This window comes from Theropithecus gelada, chromosome 12, assembly GCF_003255815.1.
Source record: "Theropithecus gelada isolate Dixy chromosome 12, Tgel_1.0, whole genome shotgun sequence".
Classification (NCBI taxonomy): domain Eukaryota; kingdom Metazoa; phylum Chordata; class Mammalia; order Primates; family Cercopithecidae; genus Theropithecus; species Theropithecus gelada.
Window position 1 is genome coordinate 50945146 of NC_037680.1, and position 23288 is coordinate 50968433.

Here is a 23288-nt window from a genome sequence, read left to right on the forward strand (position 1 = left end):
AAATGGTGAAAATGAAGGAACCATCAGTGTGAGGCTCCTCCTCAGTGAAGGCTTCACAAGCTGGAGAGGGCTTTGTAACAGAGTTTATCTTGGGGCCTTTCCATATGACCAAGTGGAGGGTTGCCAAATTCCTGGAAGAGGGTACACTAACTTCCCCAAAGAGGTCTATCAAAGGAGCAGGATGAGCCAGGCACAGTGGCTCACACCTGTAATCCCAGCACTTTGGGAGGCTGAGGTAGGTGGATCAACTGAGGTCAGGAGTTCAAGACAAGCCTGGCCAACATGGTGAAACCCCGTCTACACTAAAAATACAAAAATTGGCTGGGCATGGTGGTGCGTGCCTGTAGTCCCAGCTACTTGGGAAGCTGAGGCAGGAGAATCACTTGAATGGGAGGCGGAGGTTGCGGTGAGCCGAGATCATGCCACTGCACTCCAGCCTGGGCGAAAGAGCGAGACTCAAAAAAAAAAAAAAAAAAAAAAGACCAGGATTAATCCAGTGAAGAAATTCTTTCGGGAAATAAACATCTAAATGCCTAAATGCAAGTATAGATTTAAAGGAGGATGTGAATGTGTGTGGGAGAGGTGGTGGGGTGAGATATTTGTCAAAAACAGATTGGGAAAAAGAGGGGAAAAGGCAGAAAAAAAGAAAGGAGTGAGACTGGAAGACACTTTAATGGAATGCACCGCAGGCAGAGACCTGGGTTTCTAGACTGTCCAGCCCAGAAGTTAAAGGCCAGACATTGAGTTCATCTGAATGAGAACAGTGCACACTCAGAATTGCTCCTGCAAACCCTATCTCAGGCCAGCACATTTCCCTGCACAGATGCGGCAGAAAACACCTAATCAGCCACATTCCACCCTTGTACTATCCATCACATGAGACCTTAAACAAATAAAACCCTTCGTGTTGTTTGTATTTGCTGGGTTTCAGGGTTTGGCTTACTCTGGGCACAAGGAAAGCCTGTTGTATCACATGTAAGCCAGAATGCAAACACATTTAATACAAACACATGCGTGCCAGGTTTTGGCTTCATTTGGCTTGCTTTATGCATAGAAAGTGATTGCATAGAAAGCGAGGAGACACTCACCAGTGCAAACGTCGGGGGCGGCGGGGGTGCTGGAGGGGGAGGGACGGGCATCTTGGGCAGTTACGCGTTCAACAGTCTTGCTGATAAATCTGGAAAAACAAGAATGCGATCATGTATTAGATGTAATCTTAGTAATACTGTCCTAATCTGCCTTCACTTTCCCACCAAAGTGACAGCTCCACCTAGCTCAACTCTTAAAAGAGATGGGCTTACCTTTACACCTCACTGCTAAAACGTTACTGTTCTGGAAGGATCCCGGCAGAGAGGCTTCCGAGCCGAGGTGCTCGGAGAGAATGGAGGCCACATCCAGTGCCTTACTTGGCTCCATTCCCCCACCCACCACAGCAGGCCATGACCCACCCAGGTGGGCCTGGTTAAGCAGGAAAGTCTCACACAACTGCTCGGATGTGGATATATCCTGGCCAAGTTTGACTGAAAACAAATTCACTTCAAGTGGCTTCTCCTGCTCACTAATTTCCATGACAATCCTTTCTTGCTCTCCCACCCCTCTGGCTTTCTCCTCCCATTCTTCCTGACATTCGCCCAAGTCTGTGTGTGTACTGCAGGAATATGAAGATGAATCTACTTCTAGTCCTGCCCTCAAAGTTCCTAGTCCTCCAGGGAGAGGACACGGAGAATGTAAGGTGGAAAGCGGGGAGCAGCAGGTAAACCGGGGTGGACGTGTGGGGGTCAACCTTATGTTTGGAGCACTCAAAGACCAGCCATCCCTATCTCTGTGCTCCTTAGCATTTCCTCAGAGGATCTAAGCACAAACAGAGGGGGAACGAGAAGTCAGACCTAGGACTCCCAGGCTGTTTACTAGAAATGCACTTCATTTACAAGAGACTGTCTTACCTTTGTTTGGGTAAAAAAATTATATACAAAGAAAATAAGAAAGAAGAGCCTTTCTGCAGAGTGTGCTTGCTCTGAGAACAAAGGGAGGCCAGATTCCGTAGCTGGGTAGGAGAGTTTAGGGACCCCAGGTGGGTTAGGGGGCAGGGCGGAGAGGGCAGCCTGGCAAACACCAGGGCCAGGAGAGACGATGGCCAGGAAGTGCCCAGGAAGTGCCTGGGGAGTTACACCAGTCAGGAGCCCTCTCCCCATTTCCTCCAATCCTTCCAGTCCTGTTCCTTCGCCTCACTAGAACCCCTGCTCCCTCTGCCCTGTCTAGGACAACGCCTCACCCACTGTTCTCATCCCTAAGTAATGCCAGCTTCTCCCGCTCCATCCTTGCTACACAAACTGGTCCTGGATGGGCAGCGTGGGCATCACCCAGGAGCTGTTAGAAATGTCAACTCCCAGTCCCTTTTGCCCCCAACTGAATTCGTTTCAGCATTTTAACAAGATCCCTGGGTGATTCATATGCACTAAAGCCCAACCGTAGAGTTCGAGCCTGAAACCAGTGCGCAGTCTGGGACACCAGCCACCTGAATAACATTATTTCCACAGGACATGTGTCCCAAATTTTAAACTGCAGAATTATGTTTCTTTTTAAAAATTTTTAAATTTTATTTACTTATTTTTTTGAGATGAGGTCTTGCTCTGTCACCCAGGCTGGAGTGCAGTGGCAAAATCATAGCTTACTATGCCTCAAACTGATGGGCCTAAGCAATCCTCCTGCCTCAACCTCCTGAGTAGCTTAGCTAGGGCTGCAGGCATATGCCACCGTGCCCAGTATTTAATTTTATCTTTTATTTCTGTTGTGATGGGGTCTTGCTATGTTGCTCAGGCTAGTCTTGAACTCCTGGCCTCATGCGATCCTCTTGCCTTAGCTTCCCATAGTGCTGGGATTACAGGTGTGAGCCACTGTGCCAGGCTTTTTAAACTCTTAATAGTCTCTTAATTGCAGAAAACAATTTCTTAGAATTTAAAATATTCATTTAGTTCCACCACTACAAGTTAATGTGGAAAACTGAAACTTAAACAAATACTTTCTATTAAGATAATGCTAGATGGCTTGCTTTCTGTGAACAGAAATGGACTGGAGAAGCTAAAACAGACACTGCTGGACTTGTCACAGCCGCCGGGAAACAAGAATTAAGACAGTTCGCAAAAGTCCCATTCAAAGTGGGCTGTCTAGAAAATGAACATTTTAAATTCCACAGCAGCAACAGCAGCTCTCATGTATGGAGAATCCGCTGGATCCAGGGCTCTATCCTTGCATGGTCTCTGACTCCTAAGACACCAGAAGCCAGCATAGCTGTGCTCATTTGATAGACTCAGATAAATTAAGTCACTCCCTAAAATACCCTGAAGCAATTCATTCAGTCATGTCCTTTTGGTTCCTGCTCTTCTGCTGGATAACACTGCCTCACTCACTGCCGTTTTAATGATCTAATAAGCACTTTCAGGCAGGCAAATTAGTGCCACAGCTCACCTGTTAACTAGGCTGGAATCTGTTTTCAGTAAGAGACTGTCTCAGGCAAGGATTCTTTTAAAGTATGTTTCTTAAATTGCTCTTTCTGGCATGACACCAATTAGTCACCCATAGGGCCACGTGGGCACTGTGAGCAGGACTGGGTGCCTGTGTTAGGGCGTCCTCTGTCAAGGGGCATCTCCAGTGGCACATTCAGAGGCCTTGGAGTCAGACGTCTCCTCCAGGAGGAATGACGGGGATCTGAAACTGAATTTAGGCCTGACTACTGCAAAAAAAGCTGGAGCCAAATCAGTGGTATGACCAGAGCTGGGAAAGGCTTACCAAGGAAGGGGAATAGCCTGGTCTGCCTGGTGGGCCCAAGAGATGGGCTCTGGGAACAGTGCATCCATGGGCTTGGTCGATGAAAAATCCCTCAAGCCTATTTTGTCTGATTCCATGTTCACTAACTAATTTTCCGTCATCCTGTGATCCTACTATCTAGGAAGGAGTGGATATTCTGGTCAACTAACAGGAACCTCTTAGGGGTGTGGTTGTCATGAGTTCGGCTCTCATAGCAGAGATCAAATTGAACTTCTGTCCTGCACAGCTTAGGGGCCAGACTGTGGAATGGGGGACCCTTTCAGGGGCTGCCACCCTGAAAGACCTCCTTAATTATTTTTCAATTATCTGTTGCTGCTGTTTTAGTAATGTCTGTGCACTAACTGACTTGTATATTAACTTCTGGATGACAACTTCAGGGAGGGCTGTGCTAACTTCATGGTCCAGAGGGCTGGTGTGGGAGAAACAGCAACAGTCATGGCTGGGGCCAGGGCCAAGGCCAGATTGCAGAAATTAGCGGCAAAACCAAGGTTCAGGGAGCAAGATGCTATTAAAGGGTCTGGGGTATTGCAGTCTTTCCTTCCTGGCCACTTCAGACGGACAGTGGGGAGAGGGTCTATGAGTGAGCGCTCTCACTTTTTAGAGGGTGGTGCAGAACTAAGTGCTCTTTCTTCTCCTCTGTAGACTTCTGTTTGCACGGCTTGCTTTCCCTGGCCCCATCTCTCAGTCCCCTCCAGATTAACTGTCCCTTTCCAATCTCAGTGGTAACACAGAAGAGGGAGGCTGCCATGTCCTCTCTCCTCCTTTTTAGCTGAACATCTGCTGGGCATGGTCTGGACTTCTCCAGGCTGGGGCCTCAAGGGAAGTGTGTGAGAAACCCGACTCCAGTACTGCCACCTCACTCAGCCCCTGGAACAAAGAAGACTAAGCTCATGCGCCCCAACACTGGGCCCACCGGCCATGCCAGGCCCACTTCTTGGCTGTCTTTCCACCAGCCTATGGACTTCACGGGGTCTTGCCAATACCTGGCACAAAGTAAGGTTCTTACTAAATATATATGCAGTGAAAGAACTGTGTATCACACAAGCTGAGTGCTTGCCACTGGAAGGGCTCCCAGCATCACCCCAGTGCACTGTGAGATCCAGGTAAAAGAGTCAGCCCTATTTCAGAGGGGCTTGCTGGTGTTACATACTGGGACTTTCTTTCCTGGCAGCCTCCAACTTCCCCAGAGAAGTAGAACCCCAAGGCCTTGGGATAGGAGGGCTTCCCTCCTCTCATGGACTTGACAGCCCACATCAGAGCCAGAGCCAGATCTTACTGAAGGCCTTAGCCCTAGAGCATGGATCTTAACAGACCAGGCATTCCTGCCTGGATCCTCACACCCAGAGTCTGTAGATAGAATTCAAGGGTTCATAAACTTGGATGAAAAAAAGTACATATTATTTCTACTAAGCACTAACTGAAATGTAGCATTTCCTTTGATTATGAATGTAGGCCACAAACCACAGTATCTGATATTCTTTCACCAATAGTTTTCACATGATATTTTCACATCATATTACAACTACACAGCAACAATTTTCAACATTCTGGCAACATTTAAATCTGTTGCTAAATCTTGTTGTTTAAACCATTAATAAAGAAGTACATATTTTAATAAAGTAGTTTCCTTTGTAATTCTCTGTATTTTATTTTATGCATTTAAACACAGACACAAAAGGGGCCCTTTGGGACTGTGAGTGGTGACTTATACCTGTAATCCCAACACTTTGGGAGGTCAAGGTGGAAGGACTGCTTCAGCCCAGGAGTTTAAGACCAGCTTGGGCTACAAAATGAGCCCTTTATCTCTAAAATTAAATTAAATTAAATAAATTAAATTAAATTAAAAAAAGGAGTCTTTTGGGCTTCACCAGTGGGTTTATAGAATGAAAAAGGGAGAACATGAGACCTTGGTCAGGGAAATTTGGTTCTGAATCCTTGCTCTGCCACCTGGCAGATTCAGATGGGAATCTGTTTTTCCCATCTGTTAAATGGGAAGTCGCTGAGCAGATTAAATGAAATGGTGTGTGCAAGGCTTTCAGCGTGGCCTGGGGGAGCAAAGCCGTCAGTGGACAGGGCTGAGATCTGTCCTTTGGAGGGTGAGGATGGGTCCTGCTGGTACAAGCTGCTGAGTGCCTGGCAGAGGAGGGATAGACCTGGAGGCTAGTCTGAGGGGCTGCAGCTTTGCTCAGTGGCTGTGGGTGGATCTGCCTGGGTGGGAATGAGGCCGACTGATGACTGGGCTTCCCAGCATTTGGTTCTTCCCTTGGAGATGGGAGCATGGCAGGAAAGGCAGCTGACTCGGGTGCAGGAGAGGCCTGAGAAGAAGGGAAAGGACTCAGCAGCAGTTTCCCCAGTGTGGTCAGTCATCTCCTGTGTCAGAATCTGCTGTGCCCGTGTCCGGCTTCCCAAACTAGTTGGAGTCTTGGCAGTGTCGGATCACATGCCTCCCCACTTGCTGGGCCTTGCCCTCCCAACCCAACCCAGGCAATGAACTTTAAAGAAGACACACTTTTCACAATTAATTTCTTTTTAAGAATAATTTCAATGTTTAAGTAACTTTCATGATAGAGAGAAAAGCCAGACTTTCTAAAATCTTTACTTGGTGTGTTGACTCCTACGTACACAAAGAAAACCCAAAGGATAGAAAAGGCTTTTGTTTTCACATACAGTATTATGGTCTGAACTATGTCCCCTGCAAACTGATATGCTGAATTTCCAACCCTCAGGACCTCAGAAGGCAACTGTATTTGGAGATAGGGTCTTTAAAGAGGTGATTAGGCTAAAACGGGTGAGATCTTAATCCAGTTTGACTGGTGTCCTCATACAAAGAGGAAAAGACATCAGGCATGTGCTCACACAGAGGAAAGTCTTCAAGTAAAGACGCAGTGAGAAGGTGGCCATCTGCAAACCAAGGAGAGAGGCTTCAGAAGACACCATACCTGCCTACATCTTGATCTTGGACTTCCAGCTTCCAGAGCTGGGAGAAAACAAATTTCTGTTATTTGATCTACTGAAGCTGTGGTATTTTATTATGGCAGTCCTAGCAAATTAATATTTAACACTCACATTTAGACAACATTCACTGATCCCAGATCAGCCAGGGCATCTTGCAGCCTGGACCCACTTGTTACACATGCAAGGAGCACTGTGAGAGAAAGAGAACTGCTTGGCCCACTCCCCACCAGTACAGGGGACACATTCTCCCCAATGGCATGGCCAACTAGAGGTCAACCACAGCTCACAGTTCAGTCCAGACGTGCCCCAGGAAACTCATGGTTTCTTCTTCAATGTGCTCATCTAGGAAAGCAGAATCATCCCTGAATGTAAAATGATTGCCTTCCTTGGGATCAAGAAAATGGGGTAGTTATTTAAATAAACTGTTTCTTAGTTTCATAGCCAACTTAAAATTCATTCTAGATTGCACTGCCTAGGGCCTACACTACAGAATGACATGAGGTGGGGAGTGATTCCTAATAGTCCCCCAGTGAACACAGTTGACAGTCCTCCAAAGGCTGGTCTCTAATCCCACGTGGGCAGGGGTTCCATTAGAGAAGATGAGAAGCAGCTTTATCCAATTACGTTTATCATTAATTTGGACTATTCAAAAATATAAAGCATTTTGCTCTATAAATGTTGCTAAAAGTAACCCTTAAATACTATCATACCTAAAATGAATGGTGGAAAATTAAGCTTTTTTCCCCCAAAAGATTGAATCGATAGAGGAATATTTTATTTGCTGGGGGTGGGGGAGAGTATCAGAAATAATATAACTGGACAGATTAAAAAATCCAACTGCTCTCTTGCCCTCATTATTTTCTATTTTTATTTACATTTATTTATTTATTTATTTATTTATTTTTTGAGACAGAGTCTGGCTCTGTTGCCCAGGCTGGAGTGCAGTGGTGCGGTCTTGGCTCACTGCAACCTCCACCTCCTGGGTTCCAACAATTCTCCTGCCTCAGCCTCCCAAGTAGCTGGGACTACAGGCTCGTGCCACCACACTTGGCTAATTTTTGGTAGAGATGGGGTTTCATCATGTTGGCCAGGCTGGTCTGGAACTCCTGGCCTCAAGTGATCCACCCACATCAGCCTCCCAAAGTGTTATGATAACAGGCATGAGCCACCATGCCTGGATTCATTTATATTTTACTTTACATATAATGCTCTTAACTCATTTTCATCTATGTATTTCTTGAGTGCTTTTGGCTTCTTCAGGTTAGTTTTTTGTTTGTTGTTGTTTTCTTCAAGATTTCTTTTTCTCCTTTTGTATTGTAGAGAATACAAAAATATACAAAGATGAAAAAAAAGTACTGAAGTTGTATTTAACCACTAAAGGAAGCACTGAATAATAATTAATTTTAAGGTGAAAAAGGGTTGGGGGTCATAACCAGAGGTAACTCTTTGTTATTTTGATACATGTCCTTCCAGCTTATAAGTACATGTACAGCTCTCTCTCCCCTTCCCTTTCTCTCTCTGTGTCACACATATACATATACACACAATTGTTTGACCAAAAAATATTAACAGAACAAAATTGATAATACATGTAATGCAAAAGTGTTTTCCTGAGAAAAGGTTTTTAAATTCATATTGAGTTATTACAACCATAAAAAATAACTGCAAGGGCATTCATTACAAAGACAGTGAATCCACTCCAAGTCACCCTGCAAAAATAAAATCATCGAGCAAACTCAAATTGCTGCTAAGATGGTGAATTTTAAAAAGCATGTCGTTTTGGGATTCCTACTCAACTATTCTTGATTCTATTCTTTAGAGACTCCTCCATGATGCAAACTTAGCTGGATGTATTTAAGATCTGAAAACCATTAGAACTAATTAAGATGAATTTGGCTTTGTTCTTCAACTTCCTGTAAAAAATGCTCAACAGGAAAATTGATGTTCACAGTAAACCACAGTCATCCTGTTTCTTTAACACAATCTTTTCACAGCTGCAGTTGCCTGGAGTTTCTATTTTATGTCGCGAGTCACTGTGCAACAGCTCTACCGTCCCTTCCCCCCACCATGTGGTCTGGCCATTTTAGAAACTTTCAATACCTTTGCAGAAAGGTTCGTTTCTATTATTGCTACTCTTCCTCTCTCCAAGCTGAAGGGCCTCGCTCAGAGCAATGAGGCCATGGATACAAGAGCGGAAACAGAAAAGGCAGCTGGACTTCAGAGGAAGCAAAAGGCAGAGAAGAGGAAAACAGCTTGATTAGCAAATCAGCAGCCTCACCCAGTTGGTTCTTATGCATTGTTAGTCTCCATTTGCACTGAATGTAGAGCACACGCTTGCCATATACAGAATCCCTCATTTCTCAGAATGTACTGCTCTTTTCTCAATCATCATTGAAAACAATTTACTTCAGCGACGTCTGATTAGGTTGTCTTCTTAATGGTAAATGTCAGTTTAAGTCTCTGCTGAACCTAGAAATGTTTCTTTTATAGTTATTTTAGATAAGGAGGTGATTTATTTTGGCAGGGAGTAGGAAAGGTGCTTTTCAAAGAAGACATTTTGAAGCATCTCTAACGTCATTAAGACTGGCTAGGAGCTTGGACACAATTTTTACTGCAAGAGTACTGCTAGGGAAATAAAGGTTTCTATGAAATAAAATTATTTTTTAATCCACTATTATGCACATTTAATTTTAAAATTAATACAAATTCATAGACATCCAAGACCCTTTTAATAGTGAGAAAATGAAGGTGAGCTGAATGACCTGCCTACCTGTCATTATTTAACTGAAGGAAAGGGAAAGGAAACTTTTTTTACTTTATCCATATAATTAAAGAGTAGCAGGTTTTCTCCCATACTTCCCATCTCTTTAAGGGGTTCAAATCTCCAAGCTAAAGTCTTCCTAAATTGCTATTACCACATTTAGTTCTACCAGAGGATTAAGATGTGCCACTGTTTCTCTTTCTCTCTCACACACATATACACATGGCATATATGTTAGCACACTTGATATAGTGTATTCATTTTATCATAGTACAGCTTTATGATACAAGCAGAAGTGTCACCAAGTTTACCTCTGAAGAAGTGAAAAGACTTAGAAAGGAAAATATCTTACTTGAGATTATTAGTTTCAAAGATATTTACTGTTGCTGTGACATTTAAAGCAAAACATTTGTACTCTCAGATTCCCAAGGCCGGAAAAGCACCTCAAGAAATCATACTGGCTGGGTGTTGTAGCTAATGCCTAGAATCCCAGCACTTTGGGAGGCCAGGGTAGGAAGATCGCTTGAGCCTAAGAGTTTGAGACCACCCTGGGCAAACATAGTGGGACCCTCATCTCTACAAAAAAAAAAAAATCTAAAATTAACTGGGCATGGTGGTACACATCTTAGTTCCAGCTACTTGGGAGGCTGAGGTGGGAGGACTGCTTGAGTCCAGGAGTTTGAGGGTGCAGTGAGCTCTGATCATGCCATTGCACTCCAGTGTGGATGACAGAGCAAAACCCTGTCTCAAAAAAAAAAAAAAAAAAAAAAAAAACAGAAAAGAAAAATCATACAATTATTTATAATGTTGCTTCCAAGCTGCACTTGCGAAAAAAAGCTCTTACAATTCAGATAACTTCCTCCACATTTAGTTGTTAGGTGGCCTTGGATAAATTACTTAGCTTATCTAAGTCCGGTTTTCAAAATAATAGCACTTACTTAATAGGGTTATTCAAGAGTTAAATGAGGGAGTGCTTAATAAGTATTAGCCATTTTCAAAAAACAAAATAAGCAAAGGTGAAGAACCAAACACAGAACAAGTGGTCAGTAAATATTACAGTCTTTCCCCCTATTTAACCACGAGAAAGAGAAACCGTGAGCTGATTTAAATCAGCCTACGTGTGTACACCCATGCAAACTTCTGTATTACAAGTGAATGGTGAAGGAAGATGTGTATAAAGTGCATTTCAAATTTCTCAGAAAAGCATACTGATTAAGGCATTCCTTATTCTAGTATTTTTTTACAGTTTTAATTTTCAGGACAGACAGAGGTATTTATGGCAGTCCAGGAGAAATGCTTTTTTCAACAACAAGCACATGTTTAACAATTTGAACAAAATGAGTCAAACCTTAAAGCAGAAATGTATCACAATTTAAATAGCCAGAAACTTCCAAAGTAAATGATGTGTGTTCATAAAATGTTAAGAAGGCTTCAAAAGGTCATAAAACTTAAAGGGTCCAGGAATTCGGTATCACTTCATCTTACATTTTAGGTAGGTTGGGGAACTTCCAGCCTGCAGGCCAGATTTAGAATCTGATCAGATCTGAAGTTGCTGCTTGACCCCAGGAACTAATTTTCACCACAGGGAGTTCTCTGAATATTTCAGTCCACCCAGAGTATGTGTAACCCTTAAAAGGTTAGATATTAGAGTAGTTGAAGCGCTATGAGCAAATAGCCCATGAATAAACTTTTCAAAGAGCAATAGAAAACCTGACATCGTGAAAAATGACTTTTAGGTAAGTCATTTAACGACCTTAGACCTATAAAAGGAAGAGTTTTGACACGATGATATTCCAGTTCAGAAGCAACAAAGCTTGATAAAGTTAACACATAGCACTGTAGTCCAAGTGAATTGTAAGAGTATGATTTCTACACAGATCAACCTCAAAACCTTTCCCCAGTTTCTCATCTTCCTCTCTCACTATCCTGTCCTATTCTTTCCCCAGTCTTTCAACTTTCTCTCTACCAAGTTGTCTTAGTTTGCTTAGTAAGAATCTTTCAGGAGCCTTTTCATTTACCACCTCTCCATTCTCTACTACATATACTAGGTATGCCATTAAATTATTTAAAAGAACTTGTATGCTTGTAATCCCATCACTTTGGGAGGCTGAGGTGGGCGGATCACTTGAGGTCAGGAGTTCGAGACCAGCCTGACCAACATGGTGAAACCCCATCTCTACTAAAAATACAAAACAAAAAAACCAAAAACCTTGTACTTAGTGACTAAAGTTGTATGTGCCTTCTGAGTTTTGCAAAGCTTTATTTTATATTTCTCCACGGGGAGAAAGGAACATAAGTCAAGTTGTTTTTTCCTACATATTCTAGAAAAAAGTTTTTTTAACCTAAAAAGTTTCCTTAGTTCTGCTCTGTAAGTCTCTGAGTATATGGCTTGAAATTTAAAAAATCACAATATTTTATGCCAAAACATTAATCATATTTAACGTAAAGTTATAATTAATGCTATAGAATTTGATTTGCGATAGTAATTGTACACACACTGTTATAACAGGAATAGACTTATTCTAAAAGACAAATCATATTCTAAAAGACTCTGCTAAGAAATGGTTTAGTTTGAGTTTTGAACTTAAATAGCACATCGGCAGCAAGAGAACTGCCAACAGCTTAGTTCCATGGTATTTTCGTTTGAAGCTTCCAATGGCTCCTTGAACTTTAAAGCACTTATTGTTACTGGCCACACCAAAGATTCAAAGGCAGTTGTGTGGACAACTGTATCATATACCAAAAGGATATATTTACTGACATAAGTCCCCAATTTAAATGGGAAAATAAATTCCTGTGGATCCAAACTTGTCCAGTGGTCAAGAAAAATTCTATTGAAAATCTTGCTTACATTTTGGCTCAAAGCATAAGTTATGAATCATTCACAATTACCATAGTGGTGAAACTAGCATTCTGAGCAACAGGAATAGCTCACATGGTGTTCCACAGAAAAATTAAACAACTTTATCTCGACATACTATGGTCCATTAAAAGCCATTTAGTTCTTCCCTGTAGCTGATAAAGGAAATAAACTTAGTTTGAATATAATTTTTCTTACCGTTAAAGGGTACTGCAGGGAGCCATGGTCAGGGACACAGGCAGACAGAGGGCCAGCAGGACAGAAGCCAAGAGAGAATACTGTCCCTGAAAAAGGTATCATCTTCTAACGCAAGTGTGAGGTCATTTTTGGACAGCCATTTTGGACAAGCTCTGGCCTCTTGTTAAATGTGACATACTGAGTCAGAGGCAGACGTCCTTCTGCGGTTATTCGCTTCCTGTCTGATTAATTTGTTGTTTGTTCCTTCCTCCTTTGCTGCAGAAAAAGAAACTAGATTGGTTTTGCTTAAGAAGCAAGCAAGAAAAAAAACCTAAATTTAAAAAAATTAAATGTTTCTCCTCCCCACAAGGTGTAATACACAGCTATTTGGTACAGTGACAAGAGGGGATGAGCACCTCCACTCCGTAAAGAGTCCAACTTTATTCTAGATATTCCCACAAAAATAACTGTTCATGGAACTTGAGGAAAATTATATTTGAAAGTATCACTGTAAATACTGACTATTCCATTAAGTAATAGGGAAAAGAGTCACTCAAGAAAGAAAAGCTCTTACCTACCTTACCTTATCTCTTAATTAGGCTAAGGGCTTCTCTCATTTACAGGGCATTCAAGTGTGTGGGGAGAAAGTTACAAATGCAGGTGAAGAGAGCAGGTCAGGTGTATGAAGGCAAATGAGGTTCTTTTTTTGGTTTTGTTTTCTTTCTTTCTTTCTTTCTTTTTTTTTTTTTTTTAGAGACAGAGTCTTGCTGTCACTTAGGCTGGAGTGCAGTGGTATAATCATAGCTCCCTGTGGCCCCTCCTGGGTTCAAGTGATCCTCCAGCCTCAGCCTCCTGAGTAGTTGACACTACAGGCATATGCTACTGCACCTGGCTAATTTATTTTATTTTTATATTTGGTAGAGATGGGATCTTGCTTTGTTGCCCAACCTGGTCTTACACTCCTAGCTTCAAAGTGATCCTTCCATCTTAGCTTCCCAAATTGCTGGGATTACAGGCTTGAGCTACCATACCTGGCAGCAAATGAGTTTTGAAACGTGATTTTGGTGCCCAAGTCAGGGTAAATAATATACAGCTTAATTCAGCTGCAGATCCATAGCTTTCTATGCCAAAATGTTTCTGTCCCCCACACTTAATGGGGTAACAGTAACTCTCCTAGAAGATGCTTGACAAAAGCATAGAGATAAAGAGGGCAGAAGGAAGAAAGTCAGATTTCTCATTATTAAAGAACTCAAGAGGTGAATGGCAATGGAATACATGTAGAAATCATTTTATCGAAACCTTCAGTTATGTATAGAACGATCTGAAAATGCTCATAATTTTTTCTTAACCCATCTTAAAGGTTCAGACTTACATTTGCAACACGTAGCATATAACTCTGAAAAAACAGTAACAGTGGAAGAATTAAAAAGAGAGGCATATTTCAGAAACTAGCTTCACTGTAAAATCTGAATGTTGGGTCCTGATTCTGCTGGGATCAGAGGCCAGAGGCATGAAAAGAACACACGTTGTCTAACACTGCCTTACCTGTAAAGTGATAGAACTGGGCTAGATGAGTAATTTTCAACTCAGGTAGCTGTTGGGGGTGGAGAGCAGTGAGTGGGAATGGTGGGGGCAGGGGTCTGTAGCACTCAGTGGGTGGGGCCTGGAATGTGAAATTTCCTATGGTGCTTATGACAGTCCCACCCAAAATACCAGAAGTGCTCCTACTGGAGAGTACTGGGATAGATGATGTCTAAGGATCTTTTAAACTCAAAATTCCCTGAGATAGGAGTCTAACTGCATGAGCAGATTCATGATGCCAGGCCGTGGGCACAGTTCCTGGAGTGGTATCTCCAAGAATAAGTGACTGAGAGTCCTCTGCTTTGCCTGGAGCCCCTTGAAGGCAGAGACTGCCTCTTGTCTAACTCTGGCCTGGTGTCCACCTGTGACTTAACACACGAATAAATACCTGCAGGCATGGGACTGGACAGAGGTGGAGGCCTGCAGCAATCAGCATTTCCCCTGATACAAACCCTCAGGCAAACAGAAAACTTGATCAACTATTAAGTAAACGCCTGAGTGAATCTTTGAAGAAGTCTAATTATAGTCGGGTCTAAAAAGAGAACACAGGCAATATGACAATTTCTCTACATATTTACAGAATTATTTTGAAGTTCTCTAAGTAAGACACCCCAAACACACACACACACACACACACACACACACTCTCTCTCTCTCTCTAGCTATCTCTCTCTCTCTCTCTCTCAGTACACATACCATTCATGGCTATTTCCATCCCTTAGGGGAGTGGTCCCTAACCTTTTTGGCACCAGGGACCGGTTTTGTGGAAGACAATTTTTCCACGGAGTGGAGGCAGGGGGTGGGGACGGTTTCGGGATGAAACTGCTCCACCTCAGATCATCAGGCGTTAGATTCTCAGAAGGAGCTCGCATGCACAGTTCACTTTAGGGTTCTTGCTCCTCTGAGAATCTGACAGGAGGCGGAGCTCAGGAGGGAACGCTGGCTCACCAGCTGCTCACTTCCTGCTGTGTGGCCTGGTTCCTAACGGGCCATAGACTGGTTGGGGACCCCTGCCTTAGGAAAAGCTCACTTAGAAGGGAGTATGTCACCTAGAAGGCTGCAGTTCCCAAGACACGCAAGGGAGTAGTTGTGTAGTTTGAGTCTATTCCTACAATCAACTTTGGACACATTTATCAGGTGTCTACTATGCACAATAGGACATAAATTAGATAATGTTCCTCCCCTACTTAAAACCCTCCAATGACTTCTCATTTCATTTAAAAAGTCCAAACCCTTAGGTCCACAGGGACCCACAAGATCTGGCCCCTCCTTAACTCTCTGCCTTCATCTCAAGTAATACTCTGCCTTGCTAATTTACCTTCCACACCTTTCTGTTCCTTAAATGCACCAAGCTCATTTGCATCTTGGGGCCTTTTACTTGCAAGCCTGGTACTCTCCCCTGGTACACTCATCTTTTGGTTCCTTTTTATTCTTCAAATGTCAGCAAAAATGCTCTCCCTCATGACCCATTTCTGCTCCCGTTTTCTTTTATGCATAGCACACATCACCACTTGACACTGTCTTATTTGTGTTTATTTACTTGTATGTCTCTCCCTACTAGAATCCAAGCTCTATGAGAGCAGGGACCTTGTCTATGAGAGCAGGGACCTTGTCCCATCTTGTTTCTGCTGTTGCTTTAGCATCTAATGCTGCACCTCACACACGGTAGGTGTTTGAAAATAAGTGTTTGTTGAATGAAAAAGAAAATCAATGTTTCTTACAAATTCTACTATAGCATAATGTTCCTTTTTTTTTTTTTTTTTGAGACAGAGTCTTACTCTGTTGCCTAGGCTGGAGTTCAGTGGCATGACCTTGGTTCATTGCAATCTTCACCTCCCAGGTTCAAGTGATTCTCATGTCTTGGCCTCTCTAGCTGGGACTACAGGCGTGCACCACCACATCTGGCTAATCTTTTTGTATTTTTAGTAGAGACAGGGTTTCGCCACGTTGGCCAGGCTGGTCTCGAACTCCTGGCCTCAAGTGATCCATCCACTTCAGCCTCCCAAAGTAATGGGATTATAGGCGTGAACCACCACGCTGCCCAGCATAATATTCCTTTAAAAGCTTAAGACCGTTCCCCCTGAAATGGTAAAAAACGAATGCCAAGACTAGACTTAAGCCTTCTTGGGAGAAGCTGTTAAAGGGAAGATTTCCAGAGAAAAGGTCAGTAGGTAAAACCCTTGGCCCATCAGTGGGCTTGGCAATGCAGGCAGAGTCTTATGCAGCGCAGGTGGCTTATGCCATCGGGCAATGCGAAGAGAAAAATGGATTAAGAAAATTGAAAACAAATAGAACAACCAATCAGAAAGGAAGGGGAGGAAATAAAAAGGTAAAGGAAATAAGGCAAGAAAAGCTGGAGATGGGGAGAGATCATGTGGTGGATAGGGGAGAGCTCTAACCACACTGCTGACCTCAGAGGCTTTGGAAGACACTTCTCCAGTGGATGACCCACAGGTGCTGGATGTAACAGTGCTGTCTGGTCTTCCTCAGTGAAGTGGAGTTCTCAGATCAGTGTCAGCTTTTCCAGCAGTCACATTCTTTAAAAAGAAAAGAACTTTAAGGCTGCAGGAGACTTGTAGAGATTAAAGTCTACATCACCACTTACAGAGGAAGAAACAGGGTTACAGAGAAGTTAGGCATCCTGCCCATGTCACACAGCTAGCAGCAGCAGAGCAGTGGCCAAAGCCTGGGCTCCACTCCACTGTCCAGTGCCATTAATGTCTTCAGCCTCATTTCAGGTTCAGGTGATACCACCTACCTCCTTTCTGTAAGTATAAGAAGAGGCAGAAGGAAGAGAGTGGAAAGAAAGTCTGTGATGTGGATGGGAGAGGTTGTTATACTATAACCAAAGGCCTGAGATAAGTAGATTGAAAGCCTGGATGAATAAGGACAATCACAATTCTGGACTTAAAGAGAATTCTAAATGTATATCTCTTTCTCATTTAATATACATCAGTCCGAGCTTAATGACAGAGTAAAACAATAACCAATAGGCTTGCAGACCAATCACATAAAGAATCCTCCATATTAATCTATAGAAATAAAAAGTCAAGAGCAGGCAGAAGATTATAAAACAATAATGTAGGTCTCGCCAGGGTGGAAAAAGTGCTGAAGAATCACAGCCAACAACTCTCCTGTGGTGGCCCCCAATCATGGACTGAATCAGTGCAACAGTGGCATGTGTAAAATATGACAACATAAGTTTTTAACAATTCTGGTTTTTCAAGTTGCGTTTCCATGACTACCTGTTATGGTGCAGCATTTGCCCCAGTAGTGGAAAGCTGTTTTATAATATTGCATTCCTCAGTTCTAAAACTTACATTATTCCTTCTTAGACTGCAGAATGACACCTTAATAGATTTTTAGGGTGAAAAAGAAACACTACCAGATTAAAGATATGCATTAGCTGTAAGAATCTATTTTCGAAATGTTAAAATATGGGAATTATTTGATTTAAAAGAGCAGAAACAAAGGAATAATCCTCTCCACCATATAATTATCAGTATAGCTACGCAGAGGGTTGATCATTTAAAAATCATCTCAGAAACATAGAGAAATTAAAAACAAACCTTTTAGTATTCTGTGCCCTGTTAATATAAATTGACATAATTTTACTTGGGGAAAAGTCTGCAGTGTATTCCGTTGTGTTTCGGCAGCTCAGCAACCATTCCCCCTACTTATAATCATGTCCATTTGTTTGTGTGGAGAATCATCCCCCGCTCACTCTCAAAACATGTGCATCCACAGGCATTCACTCCCACTCCAGACAGAGGAAAAGCATGTGATTCAAGACTGGCTCATCAGAGCCTTGCATTCATTTGGCCCTAGAGACTTCTGGTGATGGCTTGTGATCATCAGAATCAAGGAAACTTGTAGCCTGAGGCGAGCTCTATCCCTGAGGGATGAGGCTGGAACCAGATCTGTGAGGATGTAGGGAATAGGCCTGTTGCACTCATCCTTTGACCACATGGGGTCTAAAACCAAGACCAACAAAATGGGAATTGGAAGACGGAGAAAAACCAAGTGCTGGTGTTGTTGGTTGAGCCCTGAATCTATCTATAACTGAAGATGGCCTTTTTCTAGACCTTTAATTTATGTTAGCAAATAAATTCTCTGTTTTATTTAAGCTGGTATGGTCACGTTTTCTACTATTAGCAATACAAAGACTCTTAAGTTATATAGGAATTGGTACTAGAAGTGAGTGTTGAATGTGACTAAGCCTAAAATGTGCAACTGGCTGATTGAAGGTTGGGGAAGGCTAGCACAGGCTGGCCTGGACTGGAAAGTTGGCAGTCCTTGTTAACTGACAACAAAATAGCTAGTTATGCTGCCACCTATTGACTCCTCGGTCTAAGACAGGGGCCTACTCATGGTACACCATTAAAGGGTTCACTAGAAAAACATTCAGAATGGTGCAGTGTGTTGGCTGTTTCTTGTGTCCTTTACTAAGATCCACAGGAGAGAGATAAATGTAGGCTGAAAACTGACTAGAGGCACAGAGGGAAAAAATACAGCTTTGTTAAGAGAGGCCTTTTTTTGGCTGTGATCTGCAACCAAGATGGGTGACAGTCAAATAATTTGGAGACTTGTGGGTTGGAAAACCCAAATTCTCTACGGCATGCTAACATTAGATAAGAGTGGGGAGGGACTCAGTCATAATCCTGAGAGACACAATTCCAAACACCAGAATCCTGAATATTGAAATCCCAAAATATCAAAATCCTGAAAATATAATTCTGGAAGAAATAATAGAGAATTCTTTGAAAGACATTTATTTACATTTTTAAAGGAGAATTTATTTAAGAAACATATAAAAACATGACAACACTTCATAGGCCATTTTACACAATAAAATAGACAATAATAACACATATATTTTTGCAAGCATAAACACTCAGGTACTCTAACAACAGCAGCACAGGTATAGAAGTTATAAGTAGACATCTGTATTCACAAAGAAATAGGGCAAGAAGGGAAGTGTATAAATGCATATCACTACAGTTGGTATTGTGTGTGCTCAGCTTTATAAATTTGGTCATCTGAAATACTGTAACAAATAATCTTTTGATGAGATCAAAAACTGTGACATGCAGTTACCATATAGGCAGTTGCCCAAAGAGCTGTTATCTCAAGAAATTTTCTTTCATAAACTCAGATTTGTATAAAAGGCCATCTCTTCATTTATTGAGGATGTTTCAACATTTTTATGTATATGTGCAAGGCTTACACACAAAGTCAATGCTGTGCTGATGCATTTTTATGGAGTTAAGTTTGCAAAAAATGCATTTAATGAATCAGAATTTTCCAAAAGTCTCTACACAATGTGTATGTCCAGTATTGGAAATGATGAAAAGATGAAATACATAAAAAATCATGCTGAAAATTTAAAATAGTGGAAAAAAAACTAAAATAAGAAAAAGAACTAAAAAGAAAATTCGACATATGAAAAGGGTATTATGGGGATAGATTACGGGCAATTGCACGGAGATAGTCCAAAGAGCTGGCCTAACATGATGCAGCTATTCCGTGACTGTGATTTTGGGGATTTTAGATGTTAGGGATTTTAGACTTTAGAGATTTATACTTTAGGAATTTTCATCTTTGGGAATTTCAACATTCAGGATTATAGTGTTCTAGACTGTGTCTTTTGGGATTATGATCCAGATCTGGAGTAACTCTACTCTGACTCCAGGAATGGAAAGTGACCAGCCCTGGCTAATTAGAGCCTTGGGGTTCCCTGGCTGCAGTGACTGGTTCAGAGATGCCCATGTGACTACTCTTGAACCAAGGAGATGCAGTGAGACTTATTCTATGGCATGTGGGGCTGAATTGGTAGTATTTTATCCACATTAGAGGTGTGGGGCTGGAATGGCAGTATTATACCCACATCATAGATGTGGAGACTGAGCATGAAGCCAATGCAGTAAGAGCGAGGGGAGCCTGAGACTTGAGAGGTACAGCAATTAAAAGCAACGTGTGGGCCGGCGTGGGGGCTCGCACCTGTAATCCCAGCACTTTGGGAGACTGAGGCAGACGGATCACGATGACAGGAGTTCGAGACCAACCTGACCAACATGGTAAAACCCTGTCTCTATTAAAAATACAAAAGTTAGCTGGGCGTGGTGGCGTGCACCTGTAATCCCAGCTACTCAGGAGGCTAAGGCAAGAGAATCGCTTGAACCCGGGAGGCGGAAGTTGCAATGAGCCGAGATTACACCACTGCATTCCAGCCTGGGTGACACAGCAAAGACTCTCAAAAAAAAAAAAAAAAAGAAAAAAAAAGAAAAAAGCAACGTGTAGATGTTACTCTTGGATCCTAAGTCAAAAAAAAAAAACTAAAAAAAAAAAGGCAATTGGAAATTTGGATATTGTTCAGATATTTAATGATATTAACATATTGATAATTGTTAGGTGTGACAATGTTACTTCGGTTATGTTGTATTTTACAAAGAAAGAATCCCTAATTTTTAGAGATATATACTGACATATTTGTGGATGAAACATGATGCCTGGGTTTGTTTCCAAAGTAATGTGGAAAAGGAGGGAAAGTGGGTAGGGGTACAAATGAAACAAAATTGATCAGGAAATAGCCATTCTTGAAGCTGGGTGAGGAGTACACAGCAGTTTGTTACACAGTTCTGTCTTCTTTTCATATATATTTAAAATGTTTCCATAACAAAATGCATTTTAAAAAAAAGACTTGTGGCTCATTCCCTTCCTCATCCACTAGAGGCTGTTAAAGAGGTTTGTTTAATCTAGTGTAAAAATGCTCAGACTTGTAGAGGTTATAGAGTTACAGAAGTTACCTTTTACTTCTCAAAATAATTTCTTTTGCTCTTGGATGAAACTGGATAGAATGAGGGCTCCCCTACAATGGTCAAAGAACAAGTGGTTCTTCCCAGAAAAGGAGTAAACTCTCAAAACCTGAACACCATTATTAGTGGCAACAAAAAAGCAAAAATAAAAAGTCCAACCTACAAAAGAACAGATCCTGTTTTCTAGATTAGCACTGTTCAGTAGAAATATAATTTGAGCCATGTGTGCAATTTTATATTTTCTACTAGCTATATTAGAAATAGTTAAAAAGAAATAGGTGAGATTGTAATAATATATTTTAACACACTACTTCAAAAATAGTATCAAAAAAAAAAACCCAATAAAAATCCCCCAAAATAGTATCATTATAATATGTACTAAACATTTTAAAAGAATTATGAATTAGGTATTTTACACTCTTTTTTGCACATGAAGTCTTCAGAAACTGGTGTGTACTTTACTACCGGCAGAACTCCAAGTGCTCCACAGTCACTACCACACCGGGTAACACAACTCGGACAGTGAGGGCCGGACACGCAGGTCCCATCTTACTCATCTTTTATGCTGGCAGTTAACAGATGTTGCATGGCACTTAACAGATGTTCAATCAATGTCAGTCCCGGAAAAGTCTTGGTCCACCTAGAGCCAACTCTAGGTTTTACAGTTGTAAATTCTTAGGAAGAGTTTATTCTGCTTGAAGCCATCTCTTAAAACAGGGAATTGACTAGGTATTGTTGGATTTGTGGCCCGTAGAAGAGCTAAATTGGCTTCTCTTTCCTGGAGTCTTAGTGCTAACACTTCTAGTACCACATATGAAGAGATACTGCAGTATAGAATGGTTTTAAATGGAGGGCTCAGAAAAAATTCATTGCCTTAGTCTGTTTTGTGCTGCTGTAACAGAATACTGGTGACTGAGTAATTTATGAAAAGGCCAGATATGGTTCTGGATGCTGGGAAGTCCAAGGTGGAGGGGCCACCTCTGGTGAGGGCCTTCTTGCTGTGTCATTACCATGGCTGAAGGCAAGAGAGCATGCACAATGAGAGGCAGGGAAAGAAGGAAACAGAACTCATCCTTTTATCAGGAATCCACTCTTGCGATAACTAACCTATTCCCATAATAAGGACATTAATTCATTTATAAGGGCAGAGCACTCAGGACCTAATCATCTCTTAAAGAACCCACCTCTCAACATGGTTGCATTCAGGATGAAGCTTCTGACAAATGAACTTCAGGGGACACATACAAACCACAGCATTCACGGACTCAAAAACTTCACTGGCTTTCCATTTTATACCAAGTAAAATCTAAAGTCCTTGCCATGACTAGCAAGGTCCTCAAGGATTTGACACTCCCCCACTTCCCCTCTCCTTCCTTGACCTCTTTCCCTACCTCCTCCCCACATCTCTTTGCCTTAGGGCTTTTGTGCTTGCTGTCCCCTCTTCTGAGGACTGTTCTCTTGGCTGCTCCCCTCACTCCACTTATGTTCTGCAGTATTTGTGCCTGATCTGCTCTTCCCACCAGAGACGCAGCTCCACGAGGGCAGTCTTGCTCACTGCTGCTGCCCAACAACTTAGAACAGTATCTGGCATAATGCAGGTGCTTGAAAATGTTTGTAAGTGAATTTTATAAGCTTTCAGTTCTAAGTTTAGTTTTAACTTTCACTTAACCTGGGGTTGTGATTATGCTGCTCCATGTTTGGCTCTAGGCAAGAAGGTGCCAGGATAAAGTGGAAATGTGTTAGATTTGCTCCTCCAAAAAGACCTGGGGAGGCTTTTGCTTCTCCCAACAGGTGGACACAAGACAGCCATTTAAAAAGACAATATGGGGGCCCTGCCAACAGATTTAACAACTCTTTCTAAAGCAGGGCTGTTTGCCAGTGTCAGGGAGAGAATGAGTTAGAAAATAGTGAGATGACTGACTTGGAAAGAGGCAGGAGAACCAAACTAGGGTGGGAAAAAAGAGGTCCAGGACTATCTAGAAAGGACATTCCCATAACGGCTTCACATACTCATATCCAACAAATCTGTATTCTATGCCTCCTGTGTGCCTGATCCAGTACCCTAGATGCTGAGGGCACAGCGCGGAAGTTCACCTCTCCACGCTGAGTTTGGCAGTTTTGTGCTCAGCAAAAACCAAGAAACAAAAAGCAAACAAATACAAATGCTGAGGTTGGAACATCACTTGCCTTATTTCTTTGAAGAGAAAACTATTTCACATGTGAAAAGACCATTCATTTTTTTTTTTTCTAAGCACTATCTTATCTTAGATAATTTAATTAAAATGCAAACATTTCCCAGTTACCAACATCCAAT

General features: G+C 42.0%; 1 protein-coding gene across 3 annotated transcripts in view; it reads right to left on the bottom strand.

Moving 5' to 3' along the window:
- The window catches only part of WIPF1 (WAS/WASL interacting protein family member 1), a 118936-nt gene that overhangs the window by 25562 nt on the left and 70086 nt on the right, over positions 1-23288 (bottom strand). For all 3 annotated transcript variants that reach the window (XM_025404739.1, XM_025404740.1, XM_025404738.1), the window contains exon 2: positions 1089-1177. In XM_025404739.1, coding sequence (XP_025260524.1) covers positions 1089-1139 — 51 coding nt within the window. In that variant the 5' untranslated portion in view covers positions 1140-1177. The remainder of the gene's footprint in view (positions 1-1088; positions 1178-23288) is intronic.